At 64.6% G+C, this 20,591-nt stretch overlaps 1 protein-coding gene across 1 annotated transcript in view; it reads right to left on the bottom strand.

The window, feature by feature from the left end:
- Positions 1 to 3,116: 3,116 nt before the first annotated feature.
- Positions 3,117 to 20,591, bottom strand: part of MINK1 (misshapen like kinase 1) — a 57,598-nt gene continuing 40,123 nt past the window's right edge. The window contains 6 exon segments of the mRNA XM_065417354.1: positions 3,117 to 3,200; positions 3,829 to 3,968; positions 4,152 to 4,311; positions 4,791 to 4,940; positions 8,549 to 8,649; positions 18,005 to 18,139. Of these exon segments, the coding sequence (XP_065273426.1) occupies positions 3,117 to 3,200; positions 3,829 to 3,968; positions 4,152 to 4,311; positions 4,791 to 4,940; positions 8,549 to 8,649; positions 18,005 to 18,139 (770 nt within the window).

Here is a 20,591-nt window from a genome sequence, read left to right on the forward strand (position 1 = left end):
GGTATGACTCGAGTGCTGCGCCGGGCCGCTCCAGTCTCTTGCCCTCGATCGAGGTCGGGCTGACAGGGCTCGAAATACTCGGCTCGGCCCGTCGGCCCTTTTCAAACACCGGCACATCGGTGGGTTTCGTCCCGTCGCCGGGAACTTGCCCAGTGCTGGGAGTCGCCAACGATCCACAGGACCGGCTCAGCGAGCTCTTTTGAAACTCTCGTTAGCGAGACGAGGCGGGGGAGGGAATGTGTGTTATGGGGGGGAGGGGCGAGCTTTCGCGCCCCCCAGAGCCTTTCTGCAGGCTGGGAGAGGGACTCAGCCGCACAGCTAAACACACATTTCGAGGGACCATTCGAGGCGAAGTGGCCATGGGGGCTGGGGGGCATTGGGATGTTCTTAGGGTCGCTGTATCATTCAACAGAACCCAGACTCGATGGGGGCCACGTCCTGGAAATAAATCTCTCTCAAACCCCCTCTTCTGGCCTTTAAGCCCCCCCCCCGAACCTCTCCAGACTCATCATCGGGCGCCAGCGCCCCGCAGACCAGGACCCACCAACTCCAAGGGGTGCCAGCCCCTGCCGGAACAAGGGGCACAACCCCCCCCTTCATTTCCAGATCCGGGGTCCCACATCCGCCTGGGGTACCGCCTCCAGGGCGCTGAATACCCCACCAGCCATTACGTGGGGGGAACCAGGCCAGCGCCCCCAGGGTTGAACTCACGCAGAAAAACGATCAAAAACAAAAACCGCCCGGTCACCGGTGGGCGAACCCTTCTCCCAAAGCAATCGCCCCCCGTCTGAGCTCTCGGGCCTGGTCCGCAAAGCAAACCTGCCCCCCACCGCCCAGAGATGAGCCGGGAGCTGAAACTTGTCACTCCGCCAGACACCAAACACCAGGGACTGACATGCCGGATTGATGGCTTCGGACAGCAGCATCCCCCCCATGACTGGAGGGGTGTTAACCGGCCACTTCACCTCCAACGCTCCCTTGAAATGTGTGTTTACCCCTTGTCAGGCTTCGGTTTGTCCCCGATACAATGACAATGCGCCGGCTGCCCAGTTCTCCCTCTGGCCTTTAGCTTTCCTCATCAGTGCCCTACAGTTCTGGTTTATACGTGTCACGACTTCCCCCTGCTTCCGGTGGTCGTACATTCAACACTGCTGTCACTTCCCCTGTATGCCAGGCTGGCTTCTTAACCTCTTTCCTGGGGGCTTTGGGGGATTTTCTTAAACAATCCCCACTTCTCACCGACACCGTTCTGCCGAAACTCTCTGCGGCACCGGCCCGAGTCTCCGGGGGACTGGTCTGGAGGTTACTACAGGTAGGAGGCACTGGGGTGATAAGGACCCTCAGGATGAGGATGAGAGTTCACTCGGGGTCCTGACGGGATAGTGTGGACGGGCCCCAGGAACTCCACTTCCTCAGTGTGCCCTGGCTGTCGTCCCCACCCACCCCCGGCCCATGCCCCAGCTGCCCGAGCTCAGCGGGGTGCCGCCAACTCCGCCCAGGGACACTGGCTTCCTGCTGTTCGGTGCCCGCCCCCGGCTGCCCCCTGCCTGCCCCCAGGGGGTAAAGAACGCCGGACCAGGCGGGGAAAGTCATAGAATTTGTTTTTTTATTAACAGATGAAATTTCAAGGCCACGGCGCGGGAGGGGGAGTCTGGGGTTTGATAGATGCAAGCAACGTACAGAGGAAACTGAATACTGGGGGGGTCCCATGAACTCCATAACTCCCCCCCGCACACTCCATATGGCTCTCGGGGGGCCCCCAGGCAGCGTCAGGGGGGCAGGGAGGGGAATCAGCTGGCTCCGTGCCCCCCCCATTGTTTAACCCTTGCTCTGCTGCTGCAGCCGGGCTCCTATGGGGCCGGGTGGGAGCCAGCGCCCCCTAGAGGGGACAGGTCCCTGCCCCATTCCTTGCCCCCCGAGCCAGCCAGTCCCCACCCTAGGACCAACTCTCCTGGGTCAGTTCGAGAATTACCCCAAATCCGCCCCTGGGGGGCGTTCCCAGCCCCCCATGAGACGCAGTCAGGGCTTTAAAGTGCTTTGTTAATGAATCATTGTTACAAAATAAAAATAATTAAAGCAAAATATACACAGAGCCAGGAGGGACCAGGCCCTCCCCGTGTCCCCCCTGTACATTCGCCCCTGTCTGCCTGGCCCAGGGGGAGGAGTTCTGGGGGCACACAAGGCAGTCGGGGGGCTGCTTTGGGGGTTCCCCACCACCACTGCAGCTCCTACCCAGGTGGATGAAAGGCCCTAGCCCCGCCCCACGCCCCCACCTTTAAGCAAAGCGAACTTGGCACAAAGCGATGGTTCTGCGCCCCATGGCCGTTCTGAGTGCCCCCGACAGGGGCTGTGGCCAGTGCAGCGCCCCACAGCGACAGCACTGGGTCCCCCCTCCTCCACCTCCGGCCACCTCCCACCTCGTGTTTCACAGGGGAGTTTGCCTGTCACCCCACACATGCCTGGGACCCCTCGCCCGGCGCTGAGATGCGGCCACCTCTGGGGCGGGGTGGCTGGTGACACGGGGACCCCTCGCCTGGCGCTGAGACGCAGCCACCTCTGGGGCGGGGCGGCTGGTGACACGGGGACCCCTCGCCTGGCGCTGAGATGCGGCCACCTCTGGGGCGGGGTGGCTGGTGACACGGGGACCCCTCGCCTGGCGCTGAGACGCAGCCACCTCTGGGGCGGGGCGGCTGGTGACACGGGGACCCCTCGCCTGGTGCTGAGACGCGGCCACCTCTGGGGCGGGGCGGCCGGTGACGCGGGGACCCCTCGCCCGGCGCTGCGATGCGCCCACCTCTGGGGCGGGGCGGCTGGTGACACGGGGACCCCTCGCCCGGCGCTCAGGCTATGAACAGAGCAGGTCCCCACGGAGTCAGGGGAGGGGCGAGCGAAGTGGGGGGCAGTGTCGGGGGGCGGGACACACTGTCACCATGGAGAGCCCCCCCAAGCAGCATCAGACACAGGTGGGGGGGAAGGCGGTCAAGGCATCGGTTCTGCTGATTGGTCAGTCCTGATCCTCGCTGGCTGTGGGGGCGGAGTCTCCGGCAGAGGGATCCAGTGTCTGAGGGGCCCCGCCCCTTCCCTCCAGAGGCGGGGCCAGTGCTGGGGGCGGGGCCTTACCAGTTCATGATACAGTTTCTGTTGAGTGTCATGAAGTAAACCTGGCTGCTGCCCCCGGAGCGGACGGAGGCGAAGAAAACCTGGGGGGGAGCAGAGCAGGAGTAAGCCTGGCATGCGCCCACCTCTGGGGCGGGACGGCCGGTGACACGGGGACCCCTCGCCCGGCGCTGAGATGCGCCCACCTCTGGGGCGGGGCGGTGTGACACGGGGACCCCTCGCCCGGCGCTGAGATGCGCCCACGTCTGGAACGGGGTGGCCGGTGACACGGGGACCCCTCGCCCGGCGCTGAGATGCGCCCACCTCTGAGGCTGGGCGGCCGGTTACCCGGGGACCCCTCGCCCGGTGCTGAGATGCGCCCACCTCTGGAGCGGGGTGGCCGGTGACACGGGGACCCCTCGCCCGGCGCTGAGATGCGCCCACCTCTGGGGCGGGGCGGCCGGTGACACGGGGACCCCTTGCCCGGAGCTGAGATGCGCACACCTCTGGGGCGGGGCGGCCGGTGACACGGGGACCCCTTGCCCGGAGCTGAGATGCGCACACCTCTGAGGCTGGGCGGCCGGTGACACGGGGACCCCTCGCCCGGAGCTGAGATGCGCACACCTCTGGGGCGGGGCGGCTGGTGACACGGGGACCCCTCGGGGACACTGGGGCCAGAACTAGCTATGAGCCCCCCCCGCCTGCTGCAGCCCGGCGCCCCCTAGTGCCCACCTTGTCGTTGCGCTCGCACAGGAACTTGAGGCGCTGGGCCCGCTTGTGCATGAAAACCCCGTCCAGGTGCCCCGTCTCCACGGAGCGGATCTCGATGGCCTTCTCGCCCCAACCCATGATCTGATTGGAGCAGATGTACGCTGGGGGGAGGGGTGAGAGAGTCAGGGGGGAGACCCTTCCTCAATGGACCCAGGAGTCCTGGCTCCCAGCCCCCACTGCTCTAACCACCAGCCCCCACTCCCCTCCCAGAGCCAGGGAGAGAACCCAGGAGTCCTGGCTCCCAGCCCCCCCGCTCTAGGGAGGACCCAGGCGTCCGGGCTCACCCACGGAGGTGGGCATCTCCCCCCACTGCAGCACCACGTCCTTGATGATGCGCCCGTAGGTGTTGACGTAGACGCCCTCGTCCTCGTAGCAGAGCAGCATCTCCATCCCCTCCGTGTGGGGCAGGAAGATGATGGCGTGGGGCGTGACCTGGGTCTGGATCTGCTGCCACAGGGCAAAGGTCAGGGGGCAAAGGACACCCCTCCTGCCCGCCCCAGGGCCTGTGACCCCCCAATGCTGCATGTGTGTGTGTGCCCCATGCCACCCCGGTGTCCTCGTGTGCAGGCATCCCTCGCAGTGCCCTGCCCCTCAAGGGCTCCGTGTGACCCCGCCGCCCAGCGCCCGCCCCCCAGGGGTTCCGTGTGACCCCGCCCCCCAGTGCCCAGGGCCTCCGTGTGACCCCGCCCCCCAGCACCCGCCCCCCAGGGGCTCCGTGTGACCCCGCCCCCCAGCGCCCAGGGCCTCCGTGTGACCCCGCCCCCCAGCACCCGCCAACCAGGGGCTCCATGTGACCCCGCCCCCCAGCACCCGCCCCCCAGGGGCTCCGTGTGACCCCGCCCCCCAGCGCCCAGGGGCTCCGTGTGACCCCGCCCCCAGCACCCGCCCCACAGGGGCTCCGTGTGACCCCGCCCCCCACTCACGTGCACGGGGATGTAGATGTCGTAGGTGTTTCCTGAGTCCACGTCAATGGCGTGGAACCCAGCGCATGACCCGTAGATGACCTTTAACCTCTGACCCTCCTCCACTGTCAGCTCCACCAGCAGCGGCCGGTGCGGCAGGTCTGCGAAGGACTAAAACGGGGCGTGGGGGAGTCAGTGCTCAGGGCTCCCCCAAAACCTGTCAGCCCCCCGCTCTAACCACTGCACCCCACCACGGCCCTCCCCGCCCCCCCGCTCTAACCACTGCACCCCACCACGGCCCTCCCCGCTCTAACCACTGCACCCCACCACGGCCCTCCCCGCCCCCCCGCTCTAACCACTGCACCCCACCACGGCCCTCCCCACCCCCCGTTCTAACCACTGCACCCCACCACGGCCCTCCCCGCCCCCCCGTTCTAACCACTGCACCCCACCACGGCCCTCCCCGCCCCCCCGCTCTAACCACTGCACCCCACCACGGCCCTCCCCGCCCCCCCGCTCTAACCACTGCACCCCACCACGGCCCTCCCCGCTCTAACCACTGCACCCCACCACGGCCCTCCCCGCCCCCCCGCTCTAACCACTGCACCCCACCACGGCCCTCCCCGTTCTAACCACTGCACCCCACCACGGCCCTCCCCGCCCCCCCGCTCTAACCACTGCACCCCACCACGGCCCTCCCCGCTCTAACCACTGCACCCCACCACGGCCCTCCCCGCCCCCCCGCTCTAACCACTGCACCCCACCACGGCCCTCCCCGCTCTAACCACTGCACCCCACCACGGCCCTCCCCGCCCCCCGTTCTAACCACTGCACCCCACCACGGCCCTCCCCACCCCCCGCTCTAACCACTGCACCCCACCACGGCCCTCCCCGCCCCCCGCTCTAACCACTGCACCCCACCACGGCCCTCCCCGTTCTAACCACTGCACCCCACCACGGCCCTCCCCGCCCCCCCGCTCTAACCACTGCACTCCACCACGGCCCTCCCCGCTCTAACCACTGCACCCCACCACGGCCCTCCCCGCCCCCCCGCTCTAACCACTGCACCCCACCACGGCCCTCCCCGTTCTAACCACTGCACCCCACCACGGCCCTCCCCGCCCCCCCGCTCTAACCACTGCACCCCACCACGGCCCTCCCCGCTCTAACCACTGCACCCCACCACGGCCCTCCCCGCCCCCCGTTCTAACCACTGCACCCCACCACGGCCCTCCCCACCCCCCGCTCTAACCACTGCACCCCACCACGGCCCTCCCCGCCCCCCGTTCTAACCACTGCACCCCACCACGGCCCTCCCCACCCCCCGTTCTAACCACTGCACCCCACCACGGCCCTCCCCGCTCTAACCACTGCACCCCACCACGGCCCTCCCTGCCCCCCCGCTCTAACCACTGCACCCCACCACGGCCCTCCCCGCTCCTCCCGCTCTAACCACTGCACCCCACCACGGCCCTCCCCGCCCCCCCGTTCTAACCACTGCACCCCACCACGGCCCTCCCCGCTCCTCCCGCTCTAACCACTGCACCCCACCACGGCCCTCCCCGCCCCCCGTTCTAACCACTGCACCCCACCACGGCCCTCCCCGCTCCTCCCGCTCTAACCACTGCACCCCACCACGGCCCTCCCCGCTCCTCCCGCTCTAACCACTGCACCCCACCACGGCCCTCCCCGCTCCTCCCGCTCTAACCACTGCACCCCACCACGGCCCTCCCCGTTCCTCCCGCTCTAACCACTGCACCCCACCACGGCCCTCCCCGCCCCCCGTTCTAACCACTGCACCCCACCACGGCCCTCCCTGCCCCCCCGCTCTAACCACTGCACCCCACCACGGCCCTCCCCGCTCCTCCCGCTCTAACCACTGCACCCCACCACGGCCCTCCCCGCTCCTCCCGCTCTAACCACTGCACCCCACCACGGCCCTCCCCGCCCCCCCGCTCTAACCACTGCACCCCACCACGGCCCTCCCCGCTCCCCCCGCTCTAACCACTGCACCCCACCACGGCCCTCCCCGCTCCTCCCGCTCTAACCACTGCACCCAACCACGGCCCTCCCGACCCCCCGTTCTAACCACTGCACCCCACCACGGCCCTCCCCGCTCCTCCCGCTCTAACCACTGCACCCCACCACGGCCCTCCCCGCTCCTCCCGCTCTAACCACTGCACCCCACCACGGCCCTCCCCGCCCCCCCGCTCTAACCACTGCACCCCACCACGGCCCTCCCCGCTCCCCCCGCTCTAACCACTGCACCCCACCACGGCCCTCCCCGCTCCTCCCGCTCTAACCACTGCACCCAACCACGGCCCTCCCGACCCCCCGTTCTAACCACTGCACCCCACCACGGCCCTCCCCGCTCCTCCCGCTCTAACCACTGCACCCCACCACGGCCCTCCCCACCCCCCTGTTCTAACCACTGCACCCCACCACGGCCCTCCCCGCTCCTCCCGCTCTAACCACTGCACCCCACCACGGCCCTCCCCGCTCCTCCCGCTCTAACCACTGCACCCCACCACGGCCCTCCCCGCTCCTCCCGCTCTAACCACTGCACCCCACCACGGCCTTCCCCGCTCCTCCCGCTCTAACCACTGCACCCCACCACGGCCCTCCCGCCCCCCCGTTCTAACCACTGCACCCCACCACGGCCCTCCCCGCCCCCCCGTTCTAACCACTGCACCCCACCACGGCCCTCCCTGCCCCCCTGCTCTAACTACTGCACCCCACCACGGCCCTCCCCGCTCCTCCCGCTCTAACCACTGCACCCCACCACGACCCTCCCCCCCCCGCTCTAACCACTGCACCCCACCACGGCCCTCCCCGTTCTAACCACTGCACCCCACCACGGCCCTCCCCGCTCCTCCCGCTCTAACCACTGCACCCCACCACGGCCCTCCCCGCCCCCCCCTGCTCTAACCACTGCACCCCACAATGGCCCTCCCCGCCCCCCCGCTCTAACCACTGCACCCCCCACTCTAACCACTGCACCCAACAGCCCTCCCCGCCCCCCCGCTCTAACCACTGTACCCCACAACAGGCCCCCTGGCCCCCCCGCTCTAACCACTGCACCCCATGGCCCTCCCAGAGTCGGGAAGAGAACCCAGGAGTCCTGGCTCCCAGCCCCCCCTGCTCTAACCCACCAGGCCCCACTCCCCTCCCAGAGCCGGGAGAGAACCCAGGAGTCCTGGCTCCCAGCCCCCCCCTGCTCTAACCCACCAGCCCCCATTCCCCTCCCAGAGTCGAGGAGAGAACCCAGGAGTCCTGGCTCCCAGCCCCCCCTGCTCTGACCCCCCAGCCCCCACTCCTCTCCCAGAGCCAGGGAGAGAACCCAGGAATCCTGGCTCCCAGCCCCCACTCCTCTCCCAGAGCCAGGGAGAGAACCCAGGAGTCCTGGCTCCCAGCCCCCACTCCTCTCCCAGAGCCAGGGAGAGAACCCAGGAGTCCTGGCTCCCAGCCCCCCCTGCTCTAACCCACCAGCCCCCACTCCCCTCCCAGAGCCGGGAGAGAACCCAGGAGTCCTGGCTCCCAGCCCCCCCTGCTCTAACCCACCAGCCCCCACTCCCCTCCCAGAGCCGGGAGAGAACCCAGGAGTCCTGGCTCCCAGCCCCCCCTGCTCTAACCCACCAGCCCCCACTCCCCTCCCAGAGCCGGGAGAGAACCCAGGAGTCCTGGCTCCCAGGCCCACCTGCTCTGACCCCCCAGCCCCCACTCCCCTCCCAGAGCCGGGGAGAGAACCCAGGCATCCGGGCTCCCAGCCTCCCAGGTACCTTGAAGGCCATGAACTTGTGGTAGGGTTTGGGGGCCCAGGCGTAGACCTCGACTGAGTTCTTCAGGGCGATCACCAGGAACTTGATGCGTTCGTACTTCACTGCCGGGAGATACGGGCCCTGGTCACTACCCAGCCATGGTGCCCAGCCGTGGGGCAGAGATCTGGGGCCAGTGTGGGGAGCGGGGCTGGGATGCAGGAGACCAGCAGAGCTGAGTTGGGTGATCTCTTACCCGTACAGTAACGGGGTCTGGCCGTGCCACGGGGGCGGGTGGGGGGTGGCTGCACACTGGGGTGTGGCTGTGCCGTGGGGGGGGGCGTGGCCTCCACTTTTCTATGGTCAATCAGTCTGGTTCTCTAATTGTTTCTCTCTGCTGTATAATTCGTTTGGCTCAGTGTACGTTCACAGAATCATAGACTATCAGGGTTGGAAGGGACCTCAGGAGGTATCTAGTCCAACTCCCTGCTCAAAGCAGGACCTAATCCCAACTAAATCATCCCAGCCAGGGCTTTGTCAAGCCGGGCCTTAAAAACCTCTAAGGAAGGAGATTCCACCACCTCTCTAGGGAACCCATTGCAGTGCTTCACCACCCTCCTCGTGAAAAAGTGTTTCCTAATATCTAACCTAGACCTCCCCCACTGCAACTTGAGACCATTGCTCCTTGTTCTGTCATCTGGCACCACTGAGAACAGTCTAGATCCAGTCTAGTTCATTAGGGCGGTGGGATAGAATTGGTTAGAGAATCTGTGCTAGGATTGGTTGGCTGGAGTTCACTGAAGTGATTGGTTGGGGATTGGAGGAGAAGGAGAAGGAAGGTGGATTGACGCTGGCTGGACGTTCACCCCAATAGCCTTTGCAGGTGGGGCATTGCTGCTCTCTGCTCTCTCGAGAAGGGATAAACCCTCTAACAGCCGTGGGGGCTAGGGAGGGAGTGTGGCCAGGCCGGGGGGGGACAAAACACAAAAAACGGTTACTTACCTTCTGTAACTGTTGTTCTTCGAGATGTGTTGTTCACGTCCATTCCACATTAGGTGTGCGTGCGCCGCGTGCACGAACGTCGGAAACTTTCCCCCTCAGCGGCTCCCGTCGGGCCTGCAGGGTCTCCCCTCCCGCCAGAGCGGCGCCTCGCTCTCGCGTATATATATCCCTGCCGGCCCGACCCTCCCTCAGTTCCTTCTTGCCGGTGACTCCGACAGAGGGGAAGGAGGGTGGGAAGTGTAATGGACGTGAACAACACATCTCGAAGAACAACAGTTACAGAAGGTAAGTAACCGTTTTTTCTTCTTCGAGTGCTTGTTCACGTCCATTCCACATTAGGTGACTCACAAGCTTACCATTGGAGGAGGGTAGTAGTCAAGGAATAACTGATTGAAGCACAGCCCTGCCGACAACCGCATCCTCTCTGGTCTGATGATGGATCGCGTAGTGGGCTGTGAACGTATGCACCGACGACCAGGTGGCCGCTTTACAGATTTCCTGGAGTGTAACCTGCGCCAAGAACGCCGCCGAGGACGCTTGGGCCCTAGTAGAGTGAGCCCTGATCTCCAGGGCTGGTACGTTAGCGAGCTCGTAGCACGTGCGTATGCAAAGCACAATCCATGCTGACAAGCGTTGCGTCGAAATAGGTTGGCCTCTCATTCGCTCCGCAACGGCAATAAACAGCTGAGTCGATTTGCGGAATGGCCTGGTGCGGTCTAGATAAAACGCCAAGGCCCGACGGACATCCAGGGTGTGCAGGCTGCGGTGGCTGAGGTCCGTATGGGGCTTGGGGAAGAACACCGGTAAACAAATGTCCTGCCCCATATGAAAGTGCGTGACCACTTTTGGAAGGAATTTGGGGTGCGGCCTCAGTTGCACCTTATCCTTATAAAAAACTGTATAAGGAGGCTCCGAAGTGAGGGCTCTCAATTCCGATACCCTCCTAGCCGATGTGATGGCCACGAGAAACGCTACCTTCCATGAGAGGTGCAGGAGGGAGCAAGAGGGTAGGGGTTCAAAGGGCGGCCCCATGAGCTTAGTGAGGACCAGGTTGAGGTTCCACGCGGGGACCGGTGGGCGCGAATAGGGAAACACCCTCTCCAACCCCTTGAGGAATCGGACTACTGTGGGGTTGGAGAACACCGAAACCCCCAACTCCCCAGGGTGGAACGCCGATATGGCAGCCAGATGCACCTTAATTGAGGCGGGGGCGAGCCCTTGATGCTTGAGGTGTAGCAAGTAGTCTAGAATTGATGGGATTGAGGCCTGCAGAGGCTGGATGTGGTGAGGCTCACACCAGTGGGAGAACCGTTTCCATTTGGCAAGGTAGGTCGCTCTTGTGGAGGGCTTTCTACTACCAAGGAGGACTTGCTGGACCTCATGAGAGCACCCGTGCTCCCTATCGTTTAGCCAGAGAGAAACCACGCCGTGAGATGTAGCGACGGTAGGTTCGGGTGGAGCAGGCGACCTCGGTCTTGTGTGATGAGGTCGTGATGGAGGGGGAGGGTTATCGGAGTGGACACGGACAGTTCCAACAGGGACGTGAACCAGTGCTGACGTGGCCACGCCGGGGCAATAAGGATGACTGTCGCCTTGTCCCTGCGGGTTTTGAGGAGGACCCTGTGGATGAGCGGGAATCGGGGGAAGGCATACCCCAGGCTCCCGCCCCACGGGATTGCGAAGGCATCTGCCAATGAGCCCGGACTGCGGTTCTGGAATGAACAAAACTGGGGGCATTGGCTGTTGTCCTCGGTGGCGAAGAGATCCACCTGGGGAAACCCCCACCTCCGGAAGATTGAACGCAGGACGTCCTGCTTCAACGTCCACTCGTGCATGAGATAGGACCGGCTGAGGCGGTCCGCTAACCCGTTTTGGACCCCCGGGAGATATGTCGCTAGTAGGTGGACTGAATGGGCTATGCAGAAGTCCCAGAGGCGGAGTGCCTCGTGACAGAGGGGAGAGGACCGGGACCCGCCCTGTTTGTTTATGTAGAACATGGCGGTAGTGTTGTCCGTCAGAACCGACACGCTGTGGCCTCTTATGGTAGCGTGAAAGGTTTGGCAGGTGAGGCGAACCGCCCTTAGCTCCTTCAGGTTGATATGAAGCAACTTTTCTTCCCTGGACCACAAGCCCTGAGTGCGCAGGTCCCCCAGGTGCGCCCCCCAACCCAGGTCCGACGCGTCTGTTACTAACGTCAGAACGGGTTGTGGGGCGGCGAAAGGGACTCCCGCGCAAACCTGCTGCCGATGGAGCCACCAACGGAGAGAGTTCGACACCTGAGCCGGGATCGTAACGACCAGGTCTAAGGGGTCTCTGTTGAGGCGATATGCTTGGGCCAGCCACAACTGCAGCGGCCTGAGTCTGAGGCGGGCGTGTCCGACTACGTGGGTGCAGGCCGCCATGTGCCCCAAGAGTTGTAAGCAACATCTGGCCGTGGTCGTGGGGAATTGCTGGATGGAGCTCACGGCCTTCTGAATGGCCAGGAACCTCGACACGGGGAGACTTGCCCGTGCCGCCACTGAGTCCAGGACTGCCCCTATGAAGTCCAGCCTCTGCGTGGGGACCAGTGATGACTTGGGTACATTGACCAGTAGACCGAGTTCGTGGAACACCTGTAGCGTCAATGCCACATGGGCGCGAACCTCGGCCTCCGACCGGCCCGCTAGGAGCCAGTCGTCCAGGTATGGGTAGACGCGCATCCTTCTTTTTCGAAGAAAAGCTGCTACCACGGACATGCATTTCGTGAATACGCGCGGGGCTGTTGCCAGGCCGAAGGGCAAGACTGTAAATTGGAAATGGCGCTGGCTGACAGTGAAGCGCAGGAACCGCCGGTGGGCCGGTCGGATAGCGATGTGAAAATAGGCATCTTTCATATCGAGGGCAGCGTACCAATCCCCCGGATCCAGGGATGGAATGATGGTACCAAGGGAGACCATACGGAAACGTGGTTTGAGCAAGTATTTGTTTAGCTTGCGTAGGTCCAGGATAGGACGGAGGCCCCCTTTCGCTTTGGGAATGAGGAAGTATCTTGAATAGAACCCTTTCCCTTTGAGATCCAGAGGAACCTCTTCCACCGCTCCTACTGCAAGAGGTGCAAGCCCTCCTCACAAGAGGAGTTGCTCGTGAGAGGGGTCCCTGAAGAGGGACGGGGTTGGGGGGTGGGAGGGAGGGGGCGAGGAGAACTGAAGGATGTATCCTGCCTCCACCGTGTGTAGGACCCAGCGGTCCGATGTTATACGTGACCAAGCACGGTAAAAACGGGACAGGCGGTCCCTGAAACACAGGGGGGGATCCGGAACAGAGGTTGGTACACTGTCCTCGATCGCAGCTTCAAAACCCTTGTTTGTTTCCCGGCTGCGGTTTGTTTTGGCCCTGATTTTGGCCTTGGTTGGGCGTGTTGTTCCGTCTACGCCTGTTATCCCTGCCCCTCCTGCGGTACGGTTCCTGTCTAGGACGAGGGTGGTACTGCCTCTGTGGAGGTTGGGGCTTGAAGGGCTTCCTCTGCGTCACTGGGGTGTGCATCCCCAACGACTTGAGGGTAGCTCGAGAGTCCTTGAGGCTATGTAGTCTGGCATCCGTTTGGTCCGAAAACAAGCCTGAACCCTCGAACGGAAGGTCTTGGAGGGTGTTTTGCACCTCTGGGGGAAGGCCGGAAGCCTGCAGCCATGCCGAGCGTCTCATTACCACTCCTGACGCAATTGTCCTAGCGGCTGCGTCAGCGGAGTCAAGTGAGGCCTGTAAGGAGGTTTTGGCTACCGCCTTCCCTTCGTCTACTAAGGCAGCAAACTCGGGTTGCGAGCCCTGAGGCAAGGCTTCCTTGAACTTGGACACCGATGCCCAGGAGTTGAAATTGTGCCTGTTCAGGATCGCTTGTTGGTTCGCGATCCGCAGCTGGAGGCCTCCGGACGAGTAGACCTTTCTCCCAAATAAGTCCAAGCGTTTTGCCTCCTTGGCCTAGGGGGCCGGGGCCTGTTGGCCATGTCGCTCCCGTTCGTTGACCGCGGAGACAACCAGCGAACATGGGGTTGGATGGGAGAATAGGAAATCAAACCCCTTGGATGGGGCGAAGTATTTCCTCTCTACGCCCTTTGCCGTAGGCGCCGCGGAGGCTGGTGTTTGCCATACGGTCTTGTAATTAGATTGGACCGTTTTTATGAGCGGGAGCGCGATCCTGGAGGGGCCCTCCGGGCTTAGAATGTCGACCATAGGGTCTTCCTGCTCTACGGTTTCCTCTGCCTGCAACCCCAAATTGAGGGCTACTCGGCGGAGCAGGTCCTGGTGTGCCCGATGGTCAATCGGGGGAGGACCGGACACTGTTGTGCCCGCCACGGCTTCGTCTGGTGAGGAGGAGGAGGAGGTCATGGCCTTTTGTGCGTCCTCTTCCTCCTGCAACTCCTCATCAGCAGGGCGCTCCTCCGGAGTGCGTTCTCTGACGTGGGCCTGAGACGGTGCCGGGCTTGGTGCCGAGTCGGCCCTTTCCCTTTCTGGCGGCCTGGATACCGTGGACTCCCTGCGGGAGGGTGGGCGCCACCGTGGGGAGCGGGACCGGTGTCCTGAGGGGCCCGATCTCGAGGTTCTGGACGGGGGGCCTTGTTGATGGTAGGCCCAAGGGGTCCAGAATGGCCATTGCCCTGGGTGGCCCCACTGTGGTTGCCAAGAGGCTTCGTGCTCCCTACTGGCCTGCGCTCTGTGGGCATATTTGCTGGAATGGCCTGAGTCCACCTCCGAAACTATGGACGGTGATCTAGAGGGCCACAGCGGTGCCGGTCCGGGGTTGGAGAGCGGTGCCTTCGTGACCGGGACTGGGAGTAGCGCCATGCCGACCTGGACCTGGATCGGTACCGGTGGCCCCGGGAGCGGCTGCGGGAGGACGGTCTCAGGGATCGCGCGACCGAAACGTCCCGGTGCCTGCTCGAGCAGGGCTGCTGGGCCGGTGCCTCGCGGCTGCTGGGGCCCGACGGTTGTGCGGCCCGCTGCGCGGAGGGAAGCCGGGAGTCCACTGAGGCGGAGCTCGACCGGGATTGGCGCCGCGAACGGTGCCGAGATGGCGACTGTGATGGGCGCATCATCGCCGGCTTGTCTTTGGACGGCAGTCTCGGCGGAATGTCCTTAGCGCGGAGGGTGCCTTCAGCGGACAATTCAATGAGGTCCTTTGCTGCCTCAAATGTGTCCGGGGTGGAGGGCTGTTCCAACAGTTCCTCCAGCCCTTCCTCCTCACTCGACGCGCCTATCCTGGGGCTCGACGGGCCTTTCGGCGCCGGAGCCACTGGCACCGGGATCTGTGTTGGGACCGCAATGGCTTTAGTGGCACTTGCGGTCTTCGCGGGCGCTACCCTCTTGTGCGGGGAACGTCCTCGGGCCTTGGGTTGGCCCTTCGGCTTAGCTGGCGAAGAGGACCGGTGCCGGGGGTATTCCCTCCGAGCCGGTGCCATAGGCTTAGGTTGCCCCGCCGGCGTCGGATCCCAAACCGATGCCGGGGCACTCCGCACCGAGGTTGACGGTGCCGTAGAAGTGGAGGGCTGTAACGCCGACTCCATGAGCAGCTGCTTAAGGCGAAAGTCTCTCTCTTTCTTAGTCCTGGGCTTGAAAGCCTTACAGATCTTGCAGCGCTCCTTTTGGTGTGCTTCCCCCAGGCAACGGAGACACGATTCGTGTGGATCACTCAATGGCATAGGCTTGCGGCACGTGGCACAAGCCTTGAAGCCTTGGGCGTGCGGCATGCCCCGCCGCCCAGGGCCGGTGCCCGGTTAGCCAAACACCTAACACAAAGAGTTTAAGCCTTTGTAAAGAACTGATAACTGCTAGTTTAACACTAACTACTAACGAACTGATAACTGTAACACTAATTACTATGCTAAGGGACACTCTCAGATGAGAGACAGAGTTGTTCCAACGTCGCCATGGACGGTAAGAAGGAACTGAGGGAGGGTCGGGCCGGCAGGGATATATATACGCTAGAGCGGGGCGCCGCTCTGGCGGGAGGGGAGACCCTGTGGGCCCGACGGGAGCCGTTGAGGGAAAAAGTTTCCGACGTTCGTGCACGCGGCGCGTGCACACCTAATGTGTAATGGACGTGAACAATCACTCGAAGAAGAACATGGCTTTACAAAAGGTAGATCGTGCCAAACCAACCTGATCTCCTTCTGGGAGAAAGGAACAGATTTTTTAGACAAAGGAAACGCAGTGGATCTAATTGACCTCGATTTCAGTAAGGCATTTGATACGGTTCCACATGGGGAATCATTAGCTAACTTGGAAAAGTTGGGGATCAGTCTGAAAACTGAAAGGTGGGTAAGGAACCAGTTAAAAGGGAGAAGCCAATGGGTCGTACTGAAAGGTGGAGGGAGGTTACTAGTGGAGTTCTTCAGGGATCGGTTTGAGGACCAATCCTTTTATTACTGACTGTGGCACAAAAAGTGGGAGTGTGCTACTAAAGTCTGCGGCTGACACGAAGCTGGGAGGTATTGCCAAGACAGAGGGACCGGGATATCCTACAGGAAGATCTGGGTGACCTTGTAAACTGGAGTAATAGTAATAGGATGACATTTAATAGTGAACAGTGCAAGGTCATGCATTTAGGGATTAATAACAAGAACTATTGTTATACGCTGGGGACTCATCGTTGGAAGTAACAGAGGAGGAGAAGGACCTCGGAGTATTGGTTGATCACAGGATGATTATGAGCCGCCAATGTGATATGGCCGTGAAAAAAGCTAATGGGTCTTGGGATGCATCAAGTGAGGTATTTCCAGTAGAGATCAGGAGGTGTTAGTACCGTTATACAAGGCACTGGTGAGACCTCATCTGGAATACTGGGTGCAGTTCTGGTCTCCCATGTTTAGGAAGGATGAATTCAAACTGGAACAGGTACAGAGAAGGGCTACTAGGATGATCCGAGGAATGGAAAACCCGTCTTATGAAAGGAGACTCAAAGAGCTCGGTTTGTTTAGTCTAACCAAAAGAAGGCTGAGGGGAGATCTGATTGCTCCTTATAAATATATCAGAGGGATAAATACCAGGGAGGGAGAGGGATTATTTAAGCTCAGTACCAACGTGGACACAAGAACAAATGGACATAAACGGGCCATCAGGAAGTTTAGACTTGAAATGAGACGAAGGTTTCTGACCATCAGAGGTGTGACGTTCTGGAACAGCCTCCCAAGGGGAGCAGTGGGGACAAAAGACATATCTGGCTTCAAGACTAAGCTTGGTAAGTTTATGGAGGGGATGGTATGATGGGATCGCCTCATTTTGGCAGTTAATTGATCTTTGACTACTAGCGGTAAATCTGCCCAATGGCCTGTGATGGGATGTTAGATGCGGTGGGATCTGAGTTACTACAGAGAATTCTCTCCCGGGTGCTGGCTGGCGTCTTGCCCACATGCTCAGGGTTTAGCTGGTCGCCAGATTGGGGGTCGGGAAGGAATTTCCCTCCAGGGCAGACTGGCAGAGGCCCTGGGGGGTTTTCGCTTCCTCTGCAGCGTGGGGCACGGGTCACTTGCTGGAGGATTCTCTGCACCTTGAAGTCTTTAAACCACGATTTGAGGACGTCAGTGGCTCAGACACAGGTCAGGGGATTGTTCCAGGAGTGGGTGGGTGTGGTTCTGGGGCCTGCGTTGTGCAGGAGGTCGGACTAGACAATCATAATGGTCCCTTCTGACCTTAACGTCTATGATTCATACCCACGCGGTAGTGGGGGTGGCCATGGGGCCGGAGGGGGGGCGGTCCCTTACCCACGCGGTAGTGGGGGTTGCCGTGGGGCTGTAAGGGGCGTAGCCAGGCCAGAGGGGGCGTGGCCAGGCCAGGGAGGGTGGCGGTCCCTTACCCACGCGGTAGTGGGGGTTGCCGTGGGGCTGTACAGAGGGGGCGTGGCCAGGCCAGAGGGGGGGTGGCCAGCCCAGGAGGGGGGGCGGTCCCTTACCCACGCGGTAGTGGGGGTTGCCGTGGGGCTGTACAGAGGGGGCGTGGCCAGGCCAGAGGGGGCATGGCCAGGCCAGGGAGGGGGGCGGTCCCTTACCCACGCGGTAGTGGGGGTGGCCGTGGGGCTGCACAGAGGGGGCGTGGCCAGGCCAGAGGGGGCATGGCCAGGCCAGAGGGGGCGTGGCCAGGCCAGGGACGGGGGCGGTCCCTTACCCACGCGGTAGTGGGGGTTGCCGTGGGGCTGTACAGAGGGGGCATGGCCAGGCCAGAGGGGGCGTGGCCAGGCCAGAGGGGGCGTGGCCAGGCCAGGGAGGGGGCGGTCCCTTACCCACGCGGTAGTGGGGGTTGCCGTGGGGCTGTACAGAGGGGGCATGGCCAGGCCAGAGGGGGCGTGGCCAGGCCAGAGGGGGCGTGGCCAGGCCAGGGAGGGGGCGGTCCCTTACCCACGCGGTAGTGGGGGTTGCCGTGGGGCTGTACAGAGGGGGCGTGGCCAGGCCAGAGGGGGCGTGGCCAGGCCAGAGGGGGCGTGGCCAGGCCAGGGAGGGGGCGGTCCCTTACCCACGCGGTAGTGCACGCAGCCCTCCATGTCGCCCACGGTGGTCCAGCCTTGCTTCTTCTCCACCTCGGGGTCGTTGTGCAGGATCTTGTTGCGCAGCCAGGACAGGTAATAGACCCGCAGCTTGTTCCTCTTCCCTGGGCGAGACGGGGTGAGCGGGGGCGCCCCGCGGGCGGAGGGGCTGGGGGCCCCGGGGAGAGCCGGCCGGCCGGGGGGCGCCCCACGGGCGGAGGGGCTGGGGGCCCTGGGGAGAGCTGGCCGTGGGGCGCTGGAGGTCAGAGGGCCGTGGGGCGCTGGGGGCCGCAGGGAGAGCTGGCCTTGGGGGTCCCTTACCCGAGATGGTGGTGAGCAGATTGAACCCCTTGGGAGTCACAGGGCTGTGGGGGGCCGGCCGTGAGGCACTGGGGGGCGGCCATGAAGTGGCCGTGGGGCTTACACAAGATGGTGGTGAGCAGGTTGAGCCCTGTGGGGGTCAGAGGGGCTGTGGGAGGCCGGCTGTGGGGCGCTGGGGGTCACAGGGCCATGGGGGGCTTACCCGAGATGGTGGTGAGCAGGTTGAGCCCTGTGGGGGGCCGGCAGTGGGGCGCTGGGGGTCACAGGGCCGTGGGGGGCTGGCCGTGGGGCGCTGGGGGTCACAGGGCCGTGGGGCTGGCCGTGGGGGGCTTACCCGAGATGGTGGTGAGCAGGTTGAGCCCTGTGGGGGGCCGGCAGTGGGGCGCTGGGGGTCACAGGGCCGTGGGAGGCTGGCCGTGGGGCGCTGGGGGTCACAGGGCCGTGGGGCTGGCCGTGGGGGGCTTACCCGAGATGGTGGTGAGCAGGTTGAGCCCTGTGGGGGGCCGGCAGTGGGGCGCTGGGGGTCACAGGGCCGTGGGGGGCTGGCCGTGGGGCGCTGGGGGTCACAGGGCCGTGGGGGGCTTACCCGAGATGGTGGTGAGCAGGTTAAGCCCTGTGGGGGGCCGGCAGTGGGGCGCTGGGGGTCACAGGGCCGTGGGGGGCTGGCCGTGGGGCGCTGGGGGTCACAGGGCCGTGGGGGGCTTACCCGAGATGGTGGTGAGCAGGTTGAGCCCTGTGGGGGGCCGGCAGTGGGGCGCTGGGGGTCACAGGGCCGTGGGGGGCTGGCCGTGGGGCGCTGGGGGTCACAGGGCCGTGGGGCTGGCCGTGGGGGGCTTACCCGAGATGGTGGTGAGCAGGTTGAGCCCTGTGGGGGGCCGGCAGTGGGGCGCTGGGGGTCACAGGGCCGTGGGGGGCTGGCCGTGGGGCGCTGGGGGTCACAGGGCCGTGGGGCTGGCCGTGGGGGGCTTACCCGAGATGGTGGTGAGCAGGTTGAGCCCTGTGGGGGGCCGGCAGTGGGGCGCTGGGGGTCACAGGGCCGTGGGGGGCTGGCCGTGGGGCGCTGGGGGTCACAGGGCCGTGGGGGGCTTACCTGAGATGGTGGTGAGCAGGTTAAGCCCTGTGGGGGGCCGGCAGTGGGGCGCTGGGGGTCACAGGGCCGTGGGGGGCTGGCCGTGGGGCGCTGGGGGTCACAGGGCCGTGGGGGGCTTACCCGAGATGGTGGTGAGCAGGTTGAGCCCTGTGGGGGGCCGGCAGTGGGGCGCTGGGGGTCACAGGGCCGTGGGGGGCTGGCCGTGGGGCGCTGGGGGTCACAGGGCCGTGGGGCTGGCCGTGGGGGGCTTACCCGAGATGGTGGTGAGCAGGTTGAGCCCTGTGGGGGGCCGGCAGTGGGGCGCTGGGGGTCACAGGGCCGTGGGGGGCTGGCCGTGGGGCGCTGGGGGTCACAGGGCCGTGGGGCTGGCCGTGGGGGGCTTACCCGAGATGGTGGTGAGCAGGTTGAGCCCTGTGGGGGGCCGGCAGTGGGGCGCTGGGGGTCACAGGGCCGTGGGGGGCTGGCCGTGGGGCGCTGGGGGTCACAGGGCCGTGGGGCTGGCCGTGGGGGGCTTACCCGAGATGGTGGTGAGCAGGTTGAGCCCTGTGGGGGGCCGGCAGTGGGGCGCTGGGGGTCACAGGGCCGTGGGGGGCTGGCCGTGGGGCGCTGGGGGTCACAGGGCCGTGGGGCTGGCCGTGGGGGGCTTACCCGAGATGGTGGTGAGCAGGTTGAGCCCTGTGGGGGGCCGGCAGTGGGGCGCTGGGGGTCACAGGGCCGTGGGGGGCTGGCCGTGGGGCGCTGGGGGTCACAGGGCCGTGGGGCTGGCCGTGGGGGGCTTACCCGAGATGGTGGTGAGCAGGTTGAGCCCTGTGGGGGGCCGGCAGTGGGGCGCTGGGGGTCACAGGGCCGTGGGAGGCTGGCCGTGGGGCGCTGGGGGTCACAGGGCCATGGGGGGCTTACCCGAGATGGTGGTGAGCAGGTTGAGCCCTGTGGGGGGCCGGCAGTGGGGCGCTGGGGGTCACAGGGCCGTGGGGGGCTGGCCGTGGGGCGCTGGGGGTCACAGGGCCGTGGGGCTGGCCGTGGGGGGCTTACCCGAGATGGTGGTGAGCAGGTTAAGCCCTGTGGGGGGCCGGCAGTGGGGCGCTGGGGGTCACAGGGCCGTGGGGGGCTGGCCGTGGGGCGCTGGGGGTCACAGGGCCGTGGGGCTGGCCGTGGGGGGCTTACCC

Source organism: Emys orbicularis, chromosome 15 (genome assembly GCF_028017835.1).
Source record: "Emys orbicularis isolate rEmyOrb1 chromosome 15, rEmyOrb1.hap1, whole genome shotgun sequence".
NCBI classification, from domain to species: Eukaryota; Metazoa; Chordata; order Testudines; family Emydidae; genus Emys; species Emys orbicularis.